The sequence below is a fragment of the Pogoniulus pusillus genome, chromosome 34 (genome assembly GCF_015220805.1).
Source record: "Pogoniulus pusillus isolate bPogPus1 chromosome 34, bPogPus1.pri, whole genome shotgun sequence".
In the NCBI taxonomy this organism is placed as follows: domain Eukaryota; kingdom Metazoa; phylum Chordata; class Aves; order Piciformes; family Lybiidae; genus Pogoniulus; species Pogoniulus pusillus.
This window is the reverse complement of record NC_087297.1, coordinates 9,644,665-9,667,193: the sequence shown is the minus strand read 5'-3', so window position 1 is coordinate 9,667,193 and position 22,529 is coordinate 9,644,665. Positions and strand designations below refer to the sequence as shown.

The window sequence follows — 22,529 nt, the reverse complement described above, 5'->3', positions numbered from 1 at the left end:
CACATCTAGTGAGTCAGGTGCTGGCTCCTTCATCCTCAAGGGTACAGATTACCCATAGCAAGACCATCTCTCTTCTGCTAATGGCTCTTCAAAATGCGTTTCCCGTGTTGTGTTTTAATTAGATGGTGATTAGTCTGGGGATGAGAACAATTCAAGCAAACTGCTTTTTAAAACGAGTATTCCTGAAATGATCACCTTCACTGCGAACACTCTCCTCCTGCAGAAGTCACTGGAGACACCTAATGGGTTTAAGTCGCCCATCTGGAAATCAAGGGGCAAGTCATGCACAGTTACACACAGTCTAGTGTTTTAAGGCATGCTGAAGCATCACTGAAGAAAGGGGATCTTCACGGTGGAGAGAGATAGCAGTTTTGATCACCTTTTCTAGAAGGCTCATGTCTTTGCCTCTAGTTGTGAGTGTTGTGGGTTCGGCTGCAGGCCTCAGGAGTTAGGGAGGGTCTTTCAGTGCAGCCGAGCTACAATGAAAACATTCCCTTGCACCAGTTTCTTTCATGCCCTTCACATGGGAAGGTTTTGAGGCTTCTGTATCACTTTTGTGCCCTGTGGCTCTGACTATTGCAAGTCGATGCAACAGCTTAGGAGGAAAAGTAAAGCTTTGCTGTAGTGGGCTCTGAGGAGGGCCATACAGGTGATCTGAGGGCTGGAGCACCTCCCCTGTGGCGGCAGGCTGAGAGAGCCGGGGTGGCTCGGTCTGGAGAAGAGAAGGCTCCAGAGAGACCTTAGAGCTGCTTTCCAGGGCTGAAAGGGGCCTACAAAAAACTGCCGAGGGACTTCTTCAAAGGGCTTGTAGTGATTTGGTGAGAGGAACCCGCTTGAAGCTTGGGGAAGGAGATTAAAAAGAAGTTCTTTGCAGTGAGGGTGGTGAGACACTGGCACAGGTTGCCCAGGGAGGCTGTGGCTGCTCCCTCGCTGAAGGTGTTCAAGGCCAGGTTGGATGAGGCCTTGAGCGACCTGCTCTAGTGGGAGGTGTCCCTGCCTGTGGCAGGGGGTTGGAACTGGATGAGCTTTGAGGTCTTTTTCAACCCAAACCATTCTATGAATCTATGATTTCTTATATCCAAAAGAGGAATCTATCTTTGCTTCTGAAGGAAAGGACAGGGACACAGTCCTCAGTGTATCTCCAGTGTTTCAGCTGTGTTTGACCTGTTTTCTACCCGAACAAGTCATTGAATACCTCCAGTGAAGTAACACAGCACATCAGGGGCATTTTGGCATCCCGGCCTGGATGAGGAATAGTGCGGCCAGCAGGATCAGGCAAGTCCTTCTGCTCCTGTACTCAGCGCTGGTCAGGCCTTGAGTGCTGTGCCCAGTTCTGGGCCTCACAATTTAAGAAAGCTGTTGGGGTGCTTGAATATGCCCAGAGCAGGGCAGCAAGGCCGGTGAGGGCCTGGAGCACAGCCCTGTGAGGAGAGGCTGAGGGAGCTGGGGGTGTGCAGCCTGCAGCAGAGGAGGCTCAGGGCAGAGCTCATTGCTGTCTGAAAGGAGACTGTAGGGTAGGGTTAGTCTCTTCTTTCAGGCATCCAGCGACAGAACAACAGGACACAGCCTCCAGCTGCACCAGAGCAGGTTCAGGCTGGGTGTTAGGAAGAAATTCTTCAGGGAAAGAGTAATTGGCATTGGGATGGGCTGCACAGGGAGGTGTTTTAGAGGAGGCTGAACGAGGCATTTAGTCATGGTTTAGTTAATTAGAAGGGTTGGGTGACAGGTTGGACTTGATGATCCTAAAGATCCTTTCCAACCTGGTTAATTGTGTGTCGGGTTGTCAGCAACCCTTCCAGGCCCGTTGCTTTGTAACGTGGTGTGCTGCCAGTCCTCTGAGGCCCTGTATAAACCAGCTGTACAGCCTGGTCTCTGCCTGCCTGTGAGTGGGTCTCTGTCCCTCACCTACCTGATGAAAGAGGGATGTCAGAGCTAATTACCGTGGAGTGCTTCACAATTACCACCTGACAGATGCCTAAGTATGGAGCATAGTTAGTGTAATGGTGTAACTGAAAGGATCTGAAGAGAACCGGGGTTGTTTTAAAATCACTCTCTTATCTCTCTCTCTCTGTTGCATATTTTGATGTTCCTTTCTTCTTTCCGTTTAATCCTCATCTTACAGCTTTTGCTTCTTTTCATTGGCCAGTCAGGACAACTGTTTTTTGGAAAAGCCTTTTATATATATATATATATATATATATATATATATATATATATATATCTATCTATATATATATCTCCCTCGCTCTCTAATAGATACCATCATCTTTTAAAGAGCAGCCACTCCCTCCCTCAGCTAAGTACCATCTTGGCAGGCAACTGAAGAGGAGGAGCCTTCTTTAAAAGGCTTTGAAATTGTGTTGTTAAAAAGAAATATATATATAAATAAAGCAACAAACCTTTTAATAGGGCTTTGAACAATCATCCCTTTCAATCCCTTATGGCTTGTTGTGCTTCTGGCTTTTTTTTATTATTATTTAGTGTGCATCCAAAAGAAAAAAAACAAACAAACAACCAACCAAACCAGAATTCCAAATGTTTTATGTGAGTCCATTAAGAGTTTATTTGGGTCGAAAATAAATAAATAACTGTGATGCTAGCAGTTGGGACTCTGAGCACACGCACAGTTGCCTGGCAGAGGCAACCTATAGGAGACACATTAGAAGGGCAGAATAAGCTTCAGTGAAAGACCAGAACAAAAGCATCAGCAGCATTTGTTTCTGGTTAAGTACTTTTGCATGAGCCTGACTACTGGAGTGGTTTACCCAGCTTTTATCTGTTCACATTCACCTCACTCCCACCCCCCCGCTCTCTATGGCATCACTCCGAGCTGTAACTCGCGGTAATTACGTGGAAAAGGAGGAAGCATGGGAGGGTTGGAAATCTTTTGTTTTAGTTTTTAAAACCACCTGATGGGAGCACATGAGTGGTTGATATCCAACATTGCTTCTGGAGTTATTGGACACCAAACAGAATATTTGTTGCCTAGCCTGCCTGGAGGTTTTTTTTGGTGCATTTCAATTTAATTCAAGTGCTGGATGTATTTTGTGAACAGCAGAAAAACACATTTTCTTTCTTTCTAGCCCCTTCCACTTTCGTTTGCCAGCTCTGCTTGTCATCCCCAGAGAATTCTGCAGCAGGCTGGTGACTGCAGCTAGGGTTTCTTGGTGTGCATGTTTAGTACCAGTCTTGCTTAGCCTCATTTTCCTGGTGAAGCTGTAGGAGAGAGAGAAAAGTGTCTCTGAGGTTAAATACATCACTGGGTTCACATCTTAGCTCCCTTGTGACTTACATTTGGCAAATTGACATAAGAAACTTAAAGTTTCTAGCCTTTTTTTCTCTATGAGACTGAAGTGTATGGTCAGTTTTGAAAAGCACACATGCAGACTGCTGTTGGTATTGTGGAAGAACTGATGGCCTGCAAGAGGTACATGGGAACAACTTCTGAGGAGCTGAGCTTGACTTTGCAGTCCATAATTATCCTTGTGAAGCCAAATGGACTGACAGTCCAGATGTGAGTAAATCAAGGAAGAGGTGTTCATCTCCATTCAGGCTCCAAAGGAAGGGCAATGCTTAACGAGTGCCCTCCAATGAAGACTGTTTTATGTGTGGCATGGAGTGTCAGATTGCAAAGGGCAAAAAGAGCTTCCAGCATATCTCATCTCCGGTGTACCAAAGATGCTGGAACAGAAATGTATACACAACTCAAAAAAAACCCACATCATGGAACTAACTCTGTGTCACATCATGATATTTTCACTATTTGCTCTCTCCCAAAATTATTGCTGATTTTGATCTGAAAAAGGAATTGTCACTTCCTCTAATAATAGTATAGGAAAGGAGTGTGGTCTGAACACAATTTTAAATGCTCAGGATCCTTTAACTTGCATAATTTATCATAGAATCACAGAACGTCAGGGGCTGGAAAGGACCTTGAAAGATCATCCAGTCCACCCCCCCTGTCAGAGCAGGATCACCTGAAGGAATGCATCTAGGTGGGTTTTGAATACCTCTGGAGAGGGAGACTCTGCAGCTTCCCTGGGCAGTCTGTTTCAGTGTTCTGTCACCCACACAGTGAAAAAAAAATCCTCCTCATGTTTAGTTGAAACTTCCTATGCCTCAGATTTAGTAGATTTACCTTAAAAAACAAGGTGTACCTTTCAAACTCTAGTTACAGCATCAGTAGTAGAGAAGAGAAAGTTAATCAGATATTTGGACAGAGAAAGCTTAATGTTCTGTAGACTTTGCTGTTATGTACAGCCCCCTGCATGCTAGTTCTGACCTGTTCAAAAATAGGTACCAGAGCTCAGAAAAAGCTTTAGAGGAAGGTGCAATCAAGGTCTTCCTAGTTTATAGAGCAGGCAGTATCATCTTTCTGACTTCATAGTGATACTGTGAAAAGAATCAACCTACTGTGTACTGAATTATTTTAGTGGGCAGGGAATGTGCTCCTGAAATATAATCAAGTGGAAAAAGGAGATTATTGGGAAGGAGGGAATGTACATGTACATTGCTAATTTCAATTAAGTGAGAAGAGCTTACAATATTAACTTGAAGTAAAAATCAAATACAAATGGCAGTGGTTCACTTCCTTTTTGAAGTCTAAATTAAAGGGCAAGAGCACCTGTTGGTATTGCTTGATGAGGAATCTCTGCAGACACTGCTCAAAAACTGGGTGTTTGTTGGGTACTTTGGAGCAATCACATTTGGTTTAAAAAGCTGGAGAGTTAGTTCTAAAGCAAGATCAATCACCATTCATTATTTTCAAGTGTTGCTAAAAGAAATCAGTCAGCTATGTTAGGATTTTCTGCATCTCTAGAAAACTTCTGCATTTCTTCACTGGACAACAAAAATATAACTTTATGCATCATGATTCACTCAGTTGTTTCAGCGTATCAGCAGTTAAATGCCCCCTATGCCAAACCTGGAATGATCACAGCTTCTTGCTCCAGTAGTTAGATGTCCCTATTGTGCTGCTTACAGTACTCAAGATGGGCTTGGTGTGAGTGGGGGCCAGAGGCCAGCACTGGAAAGACTTGGGGCTACATGGTACTTCTGCTCCTACAGAGAGGTGAAAAAAGTATTTCTGCTTCTTTGGAATAGGCTGCCCAGGGGGGTTGTGGGGTCTCCCTCTCTGGAGATATTCAAGACCCACCCGGATGCATTCCAGTGTGATCTGGTATAGGTCATTGTGCTCTGGCAGGGCGGTTGGGACTGGATGATCTTTCATGATCCCTTCCAGCTCCTAACATTCTGTGATTCTTTGCCAAAGTATGGCTTTGTGAGTAGTAGGGGAAGATTTTTCAAACAATTGATGACTTTAAAATGATGAAGTGGGTGGAGAGGGTTTGTGATTTTAGGAATACTTGAAATTTAAAACCTAAAGTTCCTCTAATATTGCTTTAAGAATTCCATTGTACAACAAGACAATTATATAATCATAGAATGGTTTAGGTTGGAAGTGACCTCAAAAATCATCCAATTCCAACCCCCCACCATAGGCAGGGACACCTCCCACTAGAACAGGTCACTCAGAGCCTCATCCCATCTGGCCTTGAACACCACCAGGGAGGGAGGGGCCACAGCTTCCTTGCGCAACCTGTGCCAGTGTTGACTTAATATTGGGTCAGAATTCCCCTTTTGGCTTACAGGACTACTCAACGATTGAAATCAGGGCATGGCTTTTGCAATTGAGGCCTGTTTCTTTAATAAGCCAAAGCAAAAGGCTTGTCACAGGTGCTCTGAATTTAGCCGGGTGTGAAACAGGGTAAGCCACAGAGCTTCTTTATTAGTTTCTGTGAGGGATCTATAAGACCCTCAACTAGCTTCTTCTGTTTAACCCAGCCATAGGGTTCTAAGTCTAGGCTGTAAATTAGTTCTGGCTATTCCTTTCAGATAATTTCTGGAAGAAATAAAAGCTGATAGCGAGGAAAACACTGTGCAAGATTCATAGCCAAAACACCCAGCAGACTAAGCAGGGCAAGGTCTGTTTAGAGATGATAGAGCAACTACAGCTTAATGTTAAGAAAGAGGAAAAAAGTGACACCCACCTCCTGCTCCTCCTCCTCTGAGCACACACACAACTTGTTTACAAAAGTGCCTTGTAGTGGCTGCTGGCGGTGTCACTCCGTCCCATGCCCCAGAGCTATCACCGGGCCTCATGGGAGATGTGACTGCAGCATCGGACATGGGACTGTTTGTTCACTCACTTTCTGTGAAGAGAGTTTTGAACTGTGTTTTGAATAGACAGCATTTTCTTTGTGTGGTTGGTAAATAATACAGAGCAAAGTTAGTCAGCAAGTTGCATAGCTTCTGCATTCTGATTCTTTGGAGCCCTTTTGTACCAAGCTTGACAGGATGTTTTTAACAGAATGTGACCTCACTGGGATACCAGAGGTAAGGAAAAAAAGTTATTGGGGCTGTTGTGGAATGTTTTGCACAGAGATAACTGAAAGTAGTGCTTTAAAATGCCACTTGGAAGGCAGCTGGTTTCACGGTGTTCCAGTCAACACCTTGTTCAGTGAAAATCAATGACTTCTGCTCCTTGTGACTTCTAGGAAATCTTAACAAGATTTTCTGTTTCCCACTGGAAAAAAAAAAAAGAGGCTGATTTGCAAATCTCAAAGCGATTATGTGCTTGCTCTGATATGTTGTGCAAAGGCCCAATTCTAGTAGCAGAACATTAAAATGTTTTCTTTCTAACACAGAACAGGATAAGCAGATCGGATGCAGTCACTCATGCAACTCCTAGAAGCAGCAATGTGAGAACTGGAGTGGTGGCAAACCCAGCGAGACCAGGAAACCTTCTGGATGCCTGTCATCAGTCACTGGGTAAAGGTAAGAAGGAGAAAACAAACAATCAATTACCAGTGTGTCTGCTGGGTGAGGTCAGATGCGCTAACGTCACAGGTGTTAAAGTCGAGGCTGTCCGCTGCAATCTTGCTTGGCTGTAGTGTGAAGGGGCTGCGGGGCCGTGTGGGTCCTCTCTCCTCCCTCTGCTGGTCAGTACCGGGGAGAGGCGAATGCTGGTGGGGGCAACACTCAGCACCTCTCCACCGAGGTGTGGAAGAGCCCCGCTGGCCTTCGGATCTTCAGAGTGTCCTTGCTGTGTTGCTGCTGCTTCTAAGCACTGACAGTTGTAGAACGTAGTGATGTAAGGTTCAGTGGTGGTGAAAGAAGGGAGAGAAATCTGAGTGTTCAAGAGCTCGGGGAGGATGATTTAAAGGAGGAAAAAAAGATGTCGTCAAGATATTTATTTATTCAGTAGATAAATATTAGAGATTCATGCTGAGTATCTGAGTGAGTTATGTTCAGCATTTAAAGAGGCTTTGTGACAAATGAAAGAAAAATACACTATTTCACCAAAAAAGGCTTCATGAATAACAGGCACTTGCTGTTGTGAAATTGATTTGAGAATATGTGATCGTTTTGCTATGCATACCAAGAGAACAACACAGCGTCGATGTTTTTGTGGTCCACAATCACTGGGTTTTTCCAGGCAGTACAGGTGACTTATAAAAAAGGGGGGTGGGGGGGAATTGTTTAGAGTCACTGACATAGCAGAGAGAGGAAATTAAGTCCTCATACTGCAAAACTGTTATTCATACGTAAAGCCTTGCATAACGATGAAATCTAAAAATAGGCTTTTAAACTCGGAAAGTTTTGAGAGCTGCTGACAATGAAAGTGTTCTTTGGTACACGAGGATGGAAAAGTTTGCTCACTTATGACTAACTAGAGTTGCTTCTTACTTTAAGGCACAGAAAGAACTAGAGATTTGTTTTTTTTCTTGTGAGCAGTTAGTGGAGGAGTTGAACTTCATTTAATAGTACAGAAGATGTGGCAAGTGCATCACTGGTCCAAATAAGAAGGGGTAATGACTTGAATTTGCTAAGCATTTGCGTTGATACTCTGACAGTGTCAAACTTGCTGCTGTGTTTTGATCCACTGATGTATGCCCAGGGAGGTGGTTGAATCACCAACCCTGGATGTGTTTAAAAGTCATTTGGATGTGGTGCTTGAGGATACAGTTTAAGGGTGAACTTTGTAGAGTAGGGGATAAGGGTTGGATTTGATGATCCAGGGGTTCTCTTCCAACCAGAATGTTTCTGTGATTCTGTGATAAGCTGTCAGCTCGGTTCTAATTAGAGAAGTTTCTCTTCTGAAGAAGCTTCTGGAGACAAGCATGTTCTCTGAAGCAGAAGTCTGTCAAATAGGGGTGATTGAAGATGATGAGTTCATATTCACAACTTTGGTTGCAGTAATACTTCTGCTCCTCATCGTAGATCTGAAGTTGTGTACTGCACAAAACAAAACCAGATTTTGCATACCAAACAGCTAATGGTGCAGACATGAGGCAGCAGTTGAATAAAGCAAATGTGATAAATTATTCAGTCATAAAAAATACACCCAAAGCGTCAAGCTCGAGTTGTCTGATTTTAATGTCTCTCTGCAGCTGTATGTGTTCTGTTAGGGTATTTTAAATGATGATTTTTTTGGTAACGTTTCACACAGTACAGGTAAAACGCCACGCATAATTGGAAGCTTGGTCGCTTCTTGATCTTTGACCAGGGAGAAGTTGGCAGGGTGGGATATGGTTTTCTTTTACCCTTAAACTAGAGCAAGAGAATGCAGAAGTTCGCTCAATTAGACTGTTTAATATTTGTGAAAGCTGGGGTGGAGAAACCAGTAGAGGTCAGTGCAGAGCGCTGAAAAGCAAGCGGAGCGCTGAAGGCTTTGTGTGTTTATGCTCCTTACTTAGGATCGCTAACTTTTCCTTTTAAATGTAGTAAAGTTAGCTTAGGGTGCCTTACAGTCAATACTCCTGTCTTCTTTGGAAGACAGATTAAAAATGCCTGGGACAATAGCATAACGACAGACTGTTTCAACAGAGCAATTCAAACAACGTGTATTTTGTCTCGTGGTACAGTTTGGAGAGAGATGCTGGAAATACTGGTTTATGGAATCATTATGGAAACCCATACGTAATGCTTCTTACCTATATTGCAGTGATAAACACATCCATCTGATGGCTAGGTAGAAAAAAAAAAATAGGAGAAAAAGGATACTTTTTAGGGAAAAAAGTTTTCAGATACTTGAAGTGACAAAAGAATTGTTCCCATTTCCTGCAGTAAGTTTGGATAATTACCTTTAAGTGTTGTTTTAAAAGTCTTTTCTTTGTGTATATACACATTTATACGGAGAGAAAGAGAGGGAGAGGCAGACAGACTCTATATAAAGCTGAATTATCCTTTGTTCTACTTTTTAAAGCCATTGTTTGCTCGTGGTTTCCTTTTGTGATTTAAAGCAAGGAAAAGAATCACCTCGTATAGTCTGTGCATGAAAAGATCCTCCAACGTATATTAGCTGCAAAAGCTCATCTCTGAAAAGCTTCTGTCCAAGCTGTTTTCTGTCCATCTAGAAAGAGCAGCCTGCTTGTGACTGTTCTGTTTCCTTGCACTTTAAATAAGTACTTGGTAACTGCTTTATAGCTGTTGAATATTAAAGAATTGCCCCAAAATGATCACCAGATGAACGTGATGTGTTCAATTTTCATTGCAACATCACCTTACTTCTGCTGTCTTTGAGTTTAGGAAGGACTTTCTCAACACCTTTAGAGGAATAGAACTCTACAAACTGAACATTTTTGAGAATCCTCTTTACTTGTTCTATATACCTCTGAAGTACTTTAAACTGATTATGTAGGTCCAAGAAAGCATGAAGCACCTCTGAAAACTCTACTTTCTCTCTGTTTGCTTTATAATGTACTTAGAAATGACAAGAGACTCTGCAGCTCTTTCTCACAGGCGCTTTTGTGCCATCAGTCAGATAGTGTTAAGTATAAATGCAGTTCAGAGGGCTTAAAGGATGGACTGCTGCAAGGGAGGAATTCCCTGATAACTACAGCAGCTATCAACAGTATAAATTGACGTGGGAACGAGATGGGGATGTTATAAAATGATGTCGCAGTATGACCTGTGAAGACTGTTTTTCCACACTTCCATCACTGTAACATCACACACAGGTTTCTCACTCCACTCCACCTGAGTTTTCTTGTGAAAGAACTCCCTTTACAGGTGTAATATAAAATCTTGATCCATTGATTATTTCACATCCATCCCATTACTTTTTTGCTCTGTAAAAAGGGTTATGAGAAGTTATGTTTTGCCGAGTGACAACAGAATAGCTCATTTTCAGTCAGTCCTGTTCTTCAATAGTTGTTGTTGGGAGGAAGCCCCTCCAATAATAAATAATGCAAAGATTGAAGCTGGAATGGTTCTCATAATGTTAAATATTCTGGGTTTAGTCTATCAATGCTGAAGCCCAAAATTCCAAACTTTTCTGTTGCTTCAGTTAACTCGTGAAGATCTGGTCTGTTGTTTGGGTGTTTTTCCCTGGAATTTGTGGCATGCAAACCTTCAAAATTCAACAATCAAAAGAATATTCCTGGAACTATGTAGCCCAATCAAGTAGGGTGCTGTGCTAGAAGTTTGCTGTTCCTATCTGTGTCCAGACCAAGGATAGATTATAGCAAGAGCTCTTCACAATTAAGAAACAGAAGATCTGTCTTACCACCAAGGTTCTCAGTCTTGGTAGATTAATGTGTGACACTGTCATAGAATCATAGAATCAACCAGGTTGGAAGAGACCTCCAAGCTCATCCACTCCAACCTAGCACCCAGCCCTATCCAGTCAACTAGACCACGGCACCAACTGCCTCATCCAGTCTTTTCTTGAACACCTCCAGTGACAGCAACTCCACCACCTCCCTGGGCAGCCCATTCCAATGCCAATCACTCTCTCTGCCAACAACTTCCTCCTAACATCCAGCCTAGACCTCCCCTGGCACAACTTGAGACTGTATCCCCTCATTCTGTTGCTGGGTGCCTGGGAGAAGAGACTAATTTTCTTGGTCTTGGCATTATATTCATACACTGTTACACATATAGTAACATCATATCCTTGTTTTGTCCATTTTTTCTCATGTCTTTGTTTGCTGGCTCAAAATAAAGGCTTCCCTGTTCAGTGGCTGTGCACAGTTAAATTATCTTACCATTAGGACAGGGATAAATTTCTTTACCCTTAGTATATGTGTGTTCACAGGGGTGACTTCCAACACTCCTGATAAGGAGATATATGTCATTTAACTATAAAGCTCTCTTTTCTGTTTAAGCACATATCAAAAATATCATGGGCTTGTGTCCAAATGGGAGCAATATTAATTCAGGCAGTGGTTATCAGTAATTGAGATAGCAGCACTAGTGAAAATCTCTTCATATAAACAAGGAAACTGTGACATTTGCACCAGCAATTGAATAAATTAAGTTTCCTTACCTGCACTTACATTATCAATCTGCAGATTGCAAAATAACCTGAACTAAATTAGTGCCAATAAATTAGAATGATAAATGCAGGCAAATAAATTGTCCTTGCAAATATTCTACAGTGAGAAAAATAGGTGTTTTTTTTTTTAACCCATAAGAGTAAAAGAACAGGAAAATATCAGAATAACTGTTTAACTTTTGGTGTTTCTACCATTTTAGTGAAGCAGTACTAGGGAGGCAACTTTATAATGCACTAAAGGACAAGAAACTACTTTTCCCCCTGACTGTACTAGTGTGAACGGTATTGCTAGGTGTGGGATTTTTCATATCATCCTGGAGTTCTATTGGGAATGTGTTACTTGCTTTCTTTAATACTTGGCTTTTCCTTTTCCTCACTTTCTCATATGCCAGGAATAAACTTTAGTCACATAACCCTCTCTCAAAGGCCTGTGAAATCCAGCCACTCTTCACTGCACTATCTGCAAAGTTTATTAGTTTCTCACTCCATTATCTCAGTAGTTTCTCATTTTCTGTTCATGTTGGCATGGGTGCTGTTGGCATGTCTTGTTCTGGTAGCTGTAATCTAGGCAGGGCCCAGGCAGAATCCTTGTTGCTTTCCTGAGTCCCAACACTGTCAGCCTTAATTTATGTTGTCTGTATACAGTAGCAGAAAAGGTAAACCAATGATTCAATAATTTGTGTAGCTGTGTAGAATCTTCACTTTCAGAGGAATAGCAACACATTTATATGAGTTTCCTGTTTTCAACACCTAATTAAATAAATTAGCAGTGCAGTGGGACAGCCAGACTTTGGGCTTGGGCTTACTTGTTTTCCATGACTATGTGACCAATTACCAGCATGAAACCTAGGACAGGATGCAAGTTGGAAATGAACAGAAGTGAATGTGTGTTCCCTCTGATGTATTCCATTATTCCTGACCCGCCTTGTCTCCAGTCACAAGGCACTGGGGGTACCATGACCCACATATGCAGCAGCAGCTCCAGGGCAGTCATGACCAAGCACATTGCCACTGTCATGGTGAAGGGAATAGGAGGTAAGGGAGTAATGATGGCTAGTAAGGATGCTTGAAACCTCTGTCTTACTTCCACACATCCTAGCACAGGAACCTGTTTGTCAGGGCTACTCAGCAGCTACAGCACATGGCTATGAGAGAAACACATCCTTTTTTTCCACTGAGCTTTTAAATCTGGGAGTGCTCCTCAAATAAGATATACTTGGAGCCTGTCAGATTCTACTTCCAAAGGCAAAGACATTTTGTTGTAGTGACGGGACTAGGGGGAATGGAGCAAAGCTGGAAATGGGGAGATTCAGACTGGATATGAGGAGGAAGTTCTTCTGCATGAGAGTGGTGAGAACCTGGAATGGGTTGCCCAGGGAGATGATTGAGGTCCCATTCCTGGAGGTGTTTAAGGTCAGGCTGGATGAGGCTCTGGGCAATTTGGTCTAGGATAGGGTGTCCTGGGCCATGGCAGGGGGGTTGGAAGTAGATGATGCTGGTGGTCCCTTCCAACCCTGACTGATTCTATGAATGAAAGACTGAATCTTATTTTAAATTATTTGCCTCTTTTCCCAAGTATCAAGTGGCTTTGTACAACTGAATAAAAATTTGGTTTTGAATGCTCCAAGCCCTTTTCTGAAATAAAATGTATGTTACACGTGTACAGTAGCAGAGGGGAAGGAAGAGGAAGGGATTGCCAAGGACATTCTGAGAACATTTATGGATTGGAAACAAGTCACTGGATTTTGTGTGTGTGTATGTGTGTGTTTTGTTTTGTTTCACTGGGTTTTTTTTTTTTTCTTCTCCACATTACATGAAGTGGTCTCTGTCTGGGTGTAATTTTTACTTTTTAGTGCCATCTGCACCTGTGGCCTTTGGACTTAATGTTTATGACAGATGGACTGGACCGTGTTTGCACCATTTAGTGTATAATCCTTTTGTATGTATCTATGCCATGTTGGGCAGTGGCACTGGCCCAATGGGCATATTTATTAGTGCAGACTTCCTGTCTGCTTCCATTGTTCTGTTGCAGTATCCTTTGAGCCTAATGGACCATGCTTTCTGCTGGACCCACCTACAAAATATTGTTCCTGATTCATGCCAGGTTAGCTGTTGCAGACTTTTTTTCCCCCCTCCCCCCCAACACATTTGCCAACTCTAACACTTAAAATGGATCAATTCCATATTGTAAATGCTCTTCCTCTCCTCTCAGCCTGCAAGCTGCATTCTGGAACAAGCTAGCTAGCTTTGTTTGCTTGTATTGAGATGCTTGTTAAAAGAGCATGTTGCTTCCTCTGAAACATAGAGCAGTTTAGGTAGGAAGGAACCTCAAAAATCATCCAGTTCATGTTATAATTCACACTACCTGAGCTCCTCTTCTTACTGAAAGCAGAAGCAGAAGCTGCTCCCATCAATGAGAAGGCTTCTGTAGAGCAGGGTGTAACAAACACAACCCAGGCTGTAGGAGTCTGCTGGCCCATGCCTGACAGCCTGAAGCTGGGTGGCACATCCCATTCCTGCTGACTCCATTGGCACTGTGTGGTGGGTGTGGGGAAAAGGGCCAGGCTATTGTCACACAAGACATGTTGCCTTCTGTACCAGTGGAATAGAAAAGCAAATGCAATACTTAGGCACCTGCAGTTCTTTAAGTCGTTTTGAAGGTCTGTGAACCCAGCAATTACCAGAGGTGACAACAAAGATAACAACCATTTAATATGTTCATCCATCTCATGAAATCGTGATGTTGCCTCTCTCTCCCAGATTTTTCTACCTGAGAAATGCAGTTTAGCTGTACTCAAATCAAATTAGTGGCAATTTGCAAACAGGATTTTGAGTATCAAAACCATCCTATTTTGATCTACCTAGCAAGAGTCTGCATCTTGTGCTGATATTATGATCATGAGGAAAGGAAGCATGTTCTGCATGACACACCTGGACTCTAACAGGTGACTATGTTCTGGGATGGACATACCTGAAAATCAGATTTCTGCATGATAAGAATGAAAATCTGAGGAAGAACAATTTATGGTTTCATGAATTAAAAGAAAGAAAGAAAACCATGAACACTCACATCTAGAAAAGGCTTCTTGATAATATTGAAATAAAGCTGTGTAGTATGGAATTAGAGAATGGTTTGGGTTGAAAGGAACCTTTAAAGGTCATGTAGTCCAAACTGTCTGCAGTAAGAACATCTTCAACTACATCAGGCTGTGCAGAGCCCCAGACAACTTGACCTGGAACGTCTAAAAGGATTCAGCATCTGCCTGCCTCTCTGGGCAACTTATTCCAGTGTTTCACCACCTTGTGGTAACAAATTTCTTCCTTGTATGTTGTCTAAATCTTCCTTCTTTTGGTTTAAAGCCATCACTCCTTCTTCTGCCACAATGGGCACTGCTAGAAATATTTGGCGGTTCTGGTTTTATCTATGAAGTATCCTTCCAGACCACATGAGTTAGCTTGGGCTTGGGAAGAAATTATGCTGAAGTCCATACACAACTACTCATAGAATCAGTCAGGGTTGGAAGGGACCACAAGGATCATCTAGCTCCAATCCCCATGCCATGGGCCAGGACACCTTACCCTAGATCAAGCCAGCCAAAGCCATTGTGGCTTGAGTATCTTCCATTTTTGTTCACCTTTAACACTGGTGAATACTTAACACTTGTGAAGATCAAGTGTCCAAGTTGCAATGATGGAATTTCATGGAGGCATTTTTGTGAAGGATTGTGTATATTTTCAACCCAGAATTTAATATCAAAATGCATGATTGAAACTTGAAGCCATCATGGCAGCATTTCTAGCAAGCAACTTTCTCATCTCAGGAAAATACATTTTTCTTTCCTGCTGTGATGTTTGAAAGAGTTTCACAAATTTAGCCTCGTAGTTGCACATCTTGAAGTAATATTTTTAAGAATGCAGTGTAGAAAATGTGCAAGCTAGTTGTGGGCAAATCCTGTTTAATACCTTTCACTTTGAATTAGCTGTGTGACAGTTCTGAATTTTTGTCCCTGCGTTTGTTGTGGCAGCACCACAATTTGTTCCCGAAAGATATTGCTCACCTACTCCATAAAAAAGCAGTTTTCTAAGTTGCTTTTCTCTGCTGCCAGGCAATGTGATGATAAAGTATTTCTCAAAACGACCTCAAAAGCTTCATTATCTGTTTTGGGTTTGTTTGGTTGGTTGTTGTTGTTGGGTTTTTTTGGTAGAAGACATTTATAAATGTTAAGGTGAGAGAAGAGGTTGGTACTGAGTGATATCACAGAGAATATTATCAAATGCTTGGTTTTTATTTGCTTTTCTGTCGTAGTACAGAGTTCATAGCCACAGTTCAGTACAACAATAGAGATATTACCCAAGTTTGCCAGGGTAGAGAAGTAATCTCCTGCCACAAAAGTCTGTCTGTTACATGATAAGATTAGCTTTGAGGTTATTGTAATGTTTGGGTTTCTGATTGGAGCCCTCTGCAAATAATGACCTGAGGGGTTGTGTCATCATGTAGACAAGACACACGATCATTCAACTGTGATTATCCTAACTTCAGTGCCAGTAATGTAGAGTACCCCAGAACTGCAGAGCTAGGTATCGTGTCCTGCAAATGGAATTATTCAGTTAATCATGGAAGAGCTCAGAGACTGAGCTGATGGAAGCACATAATAGCAAGGTTATGCTTGTCAAGGATATGCAGCCTAAATCTCCCAACTGTGAGGCACAGAGACAAGTGTTATGTGATGGCCTTCCCTTGTGGGTCATCATCCCTTCCCTAGGCATTACCTAACCTCTAGCCAAGCCAATACACCTGGGTTGTCTCTGAAATGCAGAGCCAAGGGGATTTTAATTCTCCTGAATTCTATCTGTGAACACTGGAGAGTCAATCTTAGCTTCAGACTTGACTGAATTCACACTTCTATTAGAGGGATAGTAAGTCTAAAGGACTTTGCAGAACATCCAAACTGACCACTGTACATGTGCCAAGGATATTGAGACAGGTAACTGTACTCATCTGCAAACAGAATCACAGAATTAGAGTCTGGAACAGCCCTCTGAGACCATCAAGTCCAGTCTATGACCTAGCACTGCCACATTGACTAGCTCAGGAATGGCTGTTTTGGTTTTTTTTTTGTACAGGAGTCTCATGTAAAATCTTTTCTTGTGGTACACTGCAGTGGTAGGAAAAGCAATTATTCACACAGTGAGCAGTCTCACATATGAGCTCCACAGTACAACTTCTCTATGTGACTGGGAGCAATCTGGTCAGCAATGGCCTTTGTGTGATTTATTCACTGCTCTGAATCCTTTTCTTCTACTAGTTGTATTTCCGTTCCTCTAGTTACTTAGTGTGAGCAGTGAGGGTCAGAGAGTAACCCATCCTTTGTACAAGTCTGATGTTTCTCTTCCATTTACCTACATGTTTCCCCTAAATCCTGTGATTGCCTGGGACCTGGCAACAGGGACAGATGGAGGATGTCACACCTCCATACAAATGATGAAGAAATTATAGCTGTTGGCCACTGGCTTACAGTGACAGAGGTTTCTTTACCTTGTACATCAAAGGAGCCTTTTTAAAGGATGGTGTCGCTATCACTAGTTGCTGAAAATGCTGAAAAACAGATCCTCAGCTGTCATGTACTCCATCATTACACAGCAAGACTATCATGTAAAACAGCCAGAAAAATGTGGGAGGCTAGGGAGGTATACAGCATGTCTTGGAAGTGTCTTACAAGATGTAATATTACTATAGAAATCTGAAATACAACATCTTTCAGATGAGATAAATTTTAAGGTTGGATGTATGTATCTATTACCAGAAATCTGACTTTGAGAATAAATGGCTGCCTGATGTTTCCTTACTGAGGCTGACATCAAAGTTAGATTCTTCATTACAGGGCTGCCAGTTTTTATGAGGATCTAGATAATTCAGTGAAGGTGCCTTCACAAAATGACGGGCTAAAATTGTAGATAAAGACTTTGCTATGTTTATGGAAGATAAAAAGATAGCTGGTCAGGCTGTTGTGGGAGAGGACAGCTTAAGGCATTGGTTAGAGAAGCTGCTGTGTTGACTGCTTGTGGAGATGCAGGGTATCTTCCCAGATTAGTAATTTCTTCCATTTAGAGTAGTAGCTGTACTATGATTTCCCAGTGGAAGGAGAAAAAAAAAATGTTGGGGGAAGAGTAGGAAAGAGAAGGTACAAGGCTTAGAATTTCCTTTAATTAATCAACTTCATTATAGAAAAATAATGGGTGGGAAAGTATGAAAAATAAGATTCCTCTGTGTGTGAAATAAATGCAAATGTATTAAAAGACTGATTATTGCCAGGTTCCCAGTGCTTAAATTAAGCCCCTCTTTTTGGTACTCTGATATTTGGGTTTATAGAATATATATTCTCTTGCTACTGACTGCTCTGTAGTTATTTCTGTTAATTATCATCTGAAAGACTATACAGTCCACTTCTTACTGACATAAAAATGCAGTAACTCTTAGAAATTGTCCCACTGATGCCTATGAAGCTATTTGCAAGAGAAACTGCTGGCCAGAGTAAGCAAGGGCTCCATTAAAGGTTCAAATGGAAGATAAAGTTAAATTTATGCTTACTTGATAGATTCCTACACTCTAACATTCCTCTTGCTTAAATCCTTATTTCTTCTTCTACTCATATTTCTAACTCCAACTCTTTTTCTTCTTCTTTTCTTTCCCCCCCCCCCATATTTTTCTCTTTCCTCCTCCTAATATTCCATTCTAACAAGATTTTGTGAGTCACACTGATTCCAGGCAAACAAGCTGTGGTACTGTAAAATAAATAGCCTTGAAATGCTACAAAGTAAATCACTTGCCTTAAAGATTAAGCTAAAATGTTTGCTTCAGCTTCACGTCTGAACATCCTTCCACTTAACCAGATGATAGCAGACTTTTTGCCAACAAAACATATCTTTACTAAACCAGGGCCATCTTTCAATAAGAACAGAGCAGTATGATGCCCTCTGCCATCAAAACATGCCTCTAGCCCTATTTATTTATGAGGAGCTTTGTACTGGATACAAACTGATCATGAATGTTATCCAGCTTTATATAAGACATCACATGGCATTGGTAATCTGATACAGGGTTTTAAATGGATAGCTACACTGCCAGTTTTAAGTGCCAGCATTTTTCCCCCCTTCCTTTTGCTATCAAGTGGTGTAGCATCTTCTGCTAAGAAATAGGCTAACCTTCCTTGAGTTTGATTCTCATGCCTTTATTTCACCTCTCACTCTTCTGAACAAAATAAACTGTTTAGTATTCTCTGGTGGAGCACTCTGGAAATACAATTGTTGCAGGAAAAAAATAACCTACATTTTACTCCTTGCTCCCAAATAATTTTTTTTCCACAAGCTTTGTGTATCAGCATCATTTTGCTGTATGCTTATTAAAATAGTTATGCTTTACTCTTATGGGTCTGGAGAGTCTTAAAAACCAGATGTGGTTTCAGACAAGAAATATTGATTTTCTTGGTGTTTATTCTTATGGAATTCTATCTGTTAAGCTATACTTGTTTTTGTAAAAGTAGAGAATCATCTGTAGTTGTAGATTAGGTATATAATTAACATTCGCTCCATGCAGGCAGGGAAAAATCTAACCTGGTGTGAGAAACCTGAAGTGTGACTAACATCCTGAATCTTTGCTTTGCAACATAATCTAGAAGATGGATGAGCATTAACATGGAAAATCTAGCTTCTTTTTCCCAGAGGGCACCTTTGCATTATTGTAGCTGAAATGCTTCATCTACTGTATCGCTTTGATGTAAAAGCAAAAATCTGATGAACACTTGTTTGAATATTTTAAAGGTAAAGATAGTAGCTTTGATCAGTCCTTTGAATCCCTAGTTTTTAAAATCTTCTTAGGACAAGTTAAACTAGGATTCTGGAGCTGGGCTGTGCGTGCTTCAGGGAAGGAAAACTGGCTCATTTGTGCTTAGCTTACTAGAAAGCAGGTATGGGAAAGAATCTGTCAGAGGGAGCAGTTTAAAAAGTGAAGGTAATGTATCTGAAAACGTTTTATGTAATTGGTATTACAGATAGTGGCATCTCAAACTGGCCTTTCAATTGCCAATTACTTATGCATTTTTAATTGAAATAGCTCAAGCAGAGATATGCCTTGGAAGGGGGGTGGGACTGGTAAAGGAGAGTTGTAAGCTGAGTGTTTGTATGTTTCTTCTACCACGAGAGAGAGATCTGTAGTTTGGTATGCTTCCCTAACTTCGTGCATTAGAGAAATTGAATAGCATGACTGAGTTTAAAAGGGGTGACATTAATGTGAAGTCTAAGGATTCTTTATGTGCATAAAACCATGATGGTTCATTTCATGAACAGCTGCTAGCCAATAAGCCTTTTAAAAAGCCTTTTGGAGACAACGCTGGAAATCCAAAGCTCACACTCTCACTGCAGGATTTGTACTTTGAATTGTCAAAAATAGGGCATCTCCAAATACATGTGAAAGGGTAATCTAAATGCTTCTTAGGAACACAATATTATATTAACTGTATATCCTACTGTTGTGCTTTAACCCTAGCCAGCAGTTCAGCCCCACAGAGCCACTCTTTCACTCCTTCCCAGTGGGATGAGGGAGAGCATCAGAAAGGTAAAAGTGAGAAAACTTGTGGATTGAAATAAAGGCAGCTTAATAGGCAAGGCAAAAGCTGTGCATGCAAACAAAGCACAACAAGGAATTGACTCACCACTTCCCATCTGCAGGCAGGTGTTTAGCCAGCTCCAGGAAAACAGGGTTCCATCACACATAATGGTTACTTGGACAGACAAAGGCCATCATTCTAAATGCTCCCCTCTTCCTCTGCCCCCAGTTTTATATGCTCAGTGTGATGTTATATGGTCCTCAATATCCCTTTGATATGTTGGAGTCACCTGTCCCCACTTTGTCCCATAGTCTTGAAACTGGTTTCAGCTGATGTCTTGACTGTCCAAATGGACATGAGAGTGAATTTGGATGTCGGGGAATTTTTTACTCTGTACTGTGCAAGCTGCAAAATGATCACAGTTTCTGTGAGCACAGAATGATCAATGCAATAACTGAAGCCCACTAGTGAAGCTATATTGAAGTTTTCACCACCAAATTTCCACTGAGCTATTTATGTTGAGATTATGTTGTGCATTTTTTTGAGGACACTCTTCTCTTATTTTCCACCTGTACAGCAGTTCTGATTTTTGATCAGTGCTATGTTGTAAGAAACAAATAAGGAAATCTCTACATCTCTACTTTGGGCAAATGCTGAAGATTCCATACTAGCATGTCTTGTTTTCTGGCAGAGAATTAGCTACCTTTCCATTTAAAAAGCCATAGGTCTTCTCTTCTGCACTGAGAGAGACTTAGGAACAGGGTATGTGGCCAAAATCAACTAAAGGAAAACAGAAGCAACCTGTTTGTAATGTGTGTCACTGAAGAAGCATATTCAGAATTATAGCAAACTGTTTAAAAACTTCCTTCTCTCTGTGATGTCAATTTTTCTAGGAGCTAAGTGATGGGAGTGACAGTTCCAAACCACTACAGGTGTTGAGCAGTAGTAGAACTAACCATAGAAAGGAGCAACACATTTTAGGGTTTCTGTTCTTCTACAGGCAGAACTAATGGCTAAGGAAGTAGAACTTAATTGTGGTGAGATGAGTGTGAGCTGGTAAAATTACTGCACCCACCTAACCATCACAGAAATAGAAACAAAGATAAAATATCTTACCTAAGTAAGAGATTTCAAAGTATGTGTTTCCTTTTTAATGGAGCTAAAGCTATTTAAATGGCAAGAGTTTCTTGGACTGCTGTCCTGCACATCCTGACCAATGCATGGGAAGAAAAATTATATTCCACTTTAACAAAATTACAAAACATTTCCTTGAGATTTGATCCTATTGCTTAATAGCATTGCCTCATCTTATGGACAACTTAGCTAATGCTGCTGTAATCAGAGATGGCTGTTGTAGCACCAGTTGGAAATATGTCAGTTAAGGATGTAACAGCTGCACCCTTCCACTTAAATTGTGCCATTATATATTCAAAATACAGTGCAAAAGAGGACAGAAACTTGGGCTAAGTGGCTTGCACCAGCGAAATGGAATTAACAACAAAAATGAGGATGGATATACAATTTCAGTTGAAATGACAGCCTAAGTTGCAACAACTTTATGCTATGCGTTAGAAATCTGTCCCGTTGTGTCTGATGACTATACATAGCAGCGCAGGAGAGAAGAATTCTAATCACACTCTTAAAATATATTTTGTGGTTCCTTTTTATATACTTGATTTGCCTCTTGTCTGCAGATATCGTATTTACTTTGCATTTGAAAAGTCTCTGCTATTAACCCACATTGATCTTTTATTTTGCTGATTGACTGACTTGCTTTGTGCAAGATACAGTGTAAGGACGGCTTTATCGGTTGCATTAGATGGTCTGTTAGCTCCTTACAGTACATTTTATTAGTCTAAATATACGGTATCAGGGCTTAAAACGAATACCTACAGGTACCTTTTTCAGCACAGTGCTCAGGAAATTAACCATGGAGCTCTCATTAGCATTAATGGGTGCTTAGTGGCTAATTTACTGTGCGCTATGCTTAAGAGACACCCCCCAGGGTGTTCACCAGGCTGTGGGGGAGATTCCTCCATGCTGATAATTCTTTAATTGTATTTTATTAGATCAAGCTACAAATGAAAGATTTTTAATTCTATGACATCTATGCTTAACTCTGGTTCAAAGAGAAAACACACACACCTGTGTTTACTAGAAATTAGCTGTGACAGCAAGATAATCCCATCAAGGAGCTCTGGCAGAAAGATACAGTAGGGGAAAAAGAAAGTGCTATCAGTACTGCTAATTTTTCATAAACTAGGAAGATTGCACAGGGTGTCTTATGTCTATGCTAAATTTTAAACATTAAAAGCAAAAGTTTGGAACTACTCTTTCAATTTAAGCCGAGCCTTGTTATGCATGTGCTTTCAATTACAAAGAGGAGACTTAAAGAGCTTAAATAAGCTGGAATGGAGAGATGAGGAACTTAGGTCTCTAGGAAGTAAAAGTTTCCTCAGTTAGGGTCGCAACAATTCCTTGGAATTCACACTCCGATCCAAGAAGAAAAACTGTTGTGGATACCTCCAAATTCTGTTCTGAATGAAGAGTTTTGAAAGAACATCAAGTAGAAAACCTGTAAGGAA

The 22,529-nt window shown here is 41.3% G+C and overlaps 1 protein-coding gene and 1 long non-coding RNA gene across 9 annotated transcripts in view; one reads left to right on the top strand and one right to left on the bottom strand.

The window, feature by feature from the left end:
* Positions 1–22,529, top strand: part of ST18 (ST18 C2H2C-type zinc finger transcription factor) — a 215,821-nt gene that overhangs the window by 42,444 nt on the left and 150,848 nt on the right. For 7 of the 8 annotated variants that reach the window (XM_064170759.1, XM_064170757.1, XM_064170762.1 and 4 more), the window contains one exon: positions 6,708–6,837. In XM_064170759.1, coding sequence (XP_064026829.1) covers positions 6,708–6,837 — 130 coding nt within the window. Of the gene's footprint in view, positions 1–6,165; positions 6,397–6,707; positions 6,838–22,529 lie in introns of those variants that run through there. The other variant, XM_064170764.1, reaches the window with a different exon arrangement.
* On the bottom strand, positions 3,083–7,118 carry LOC135189955 (uncharacterized). The gene is made up of 3 exons (XR_010308391.1): positions 6,868–7,118; positions 6,051–6,212; positions 3,083–3,216 (listed from the first exon to the last, which is right to left on the bottom strand). It is a non-coding gene; the product is annotated as an uncharacterized LOC135189955 (long non-coding RNA).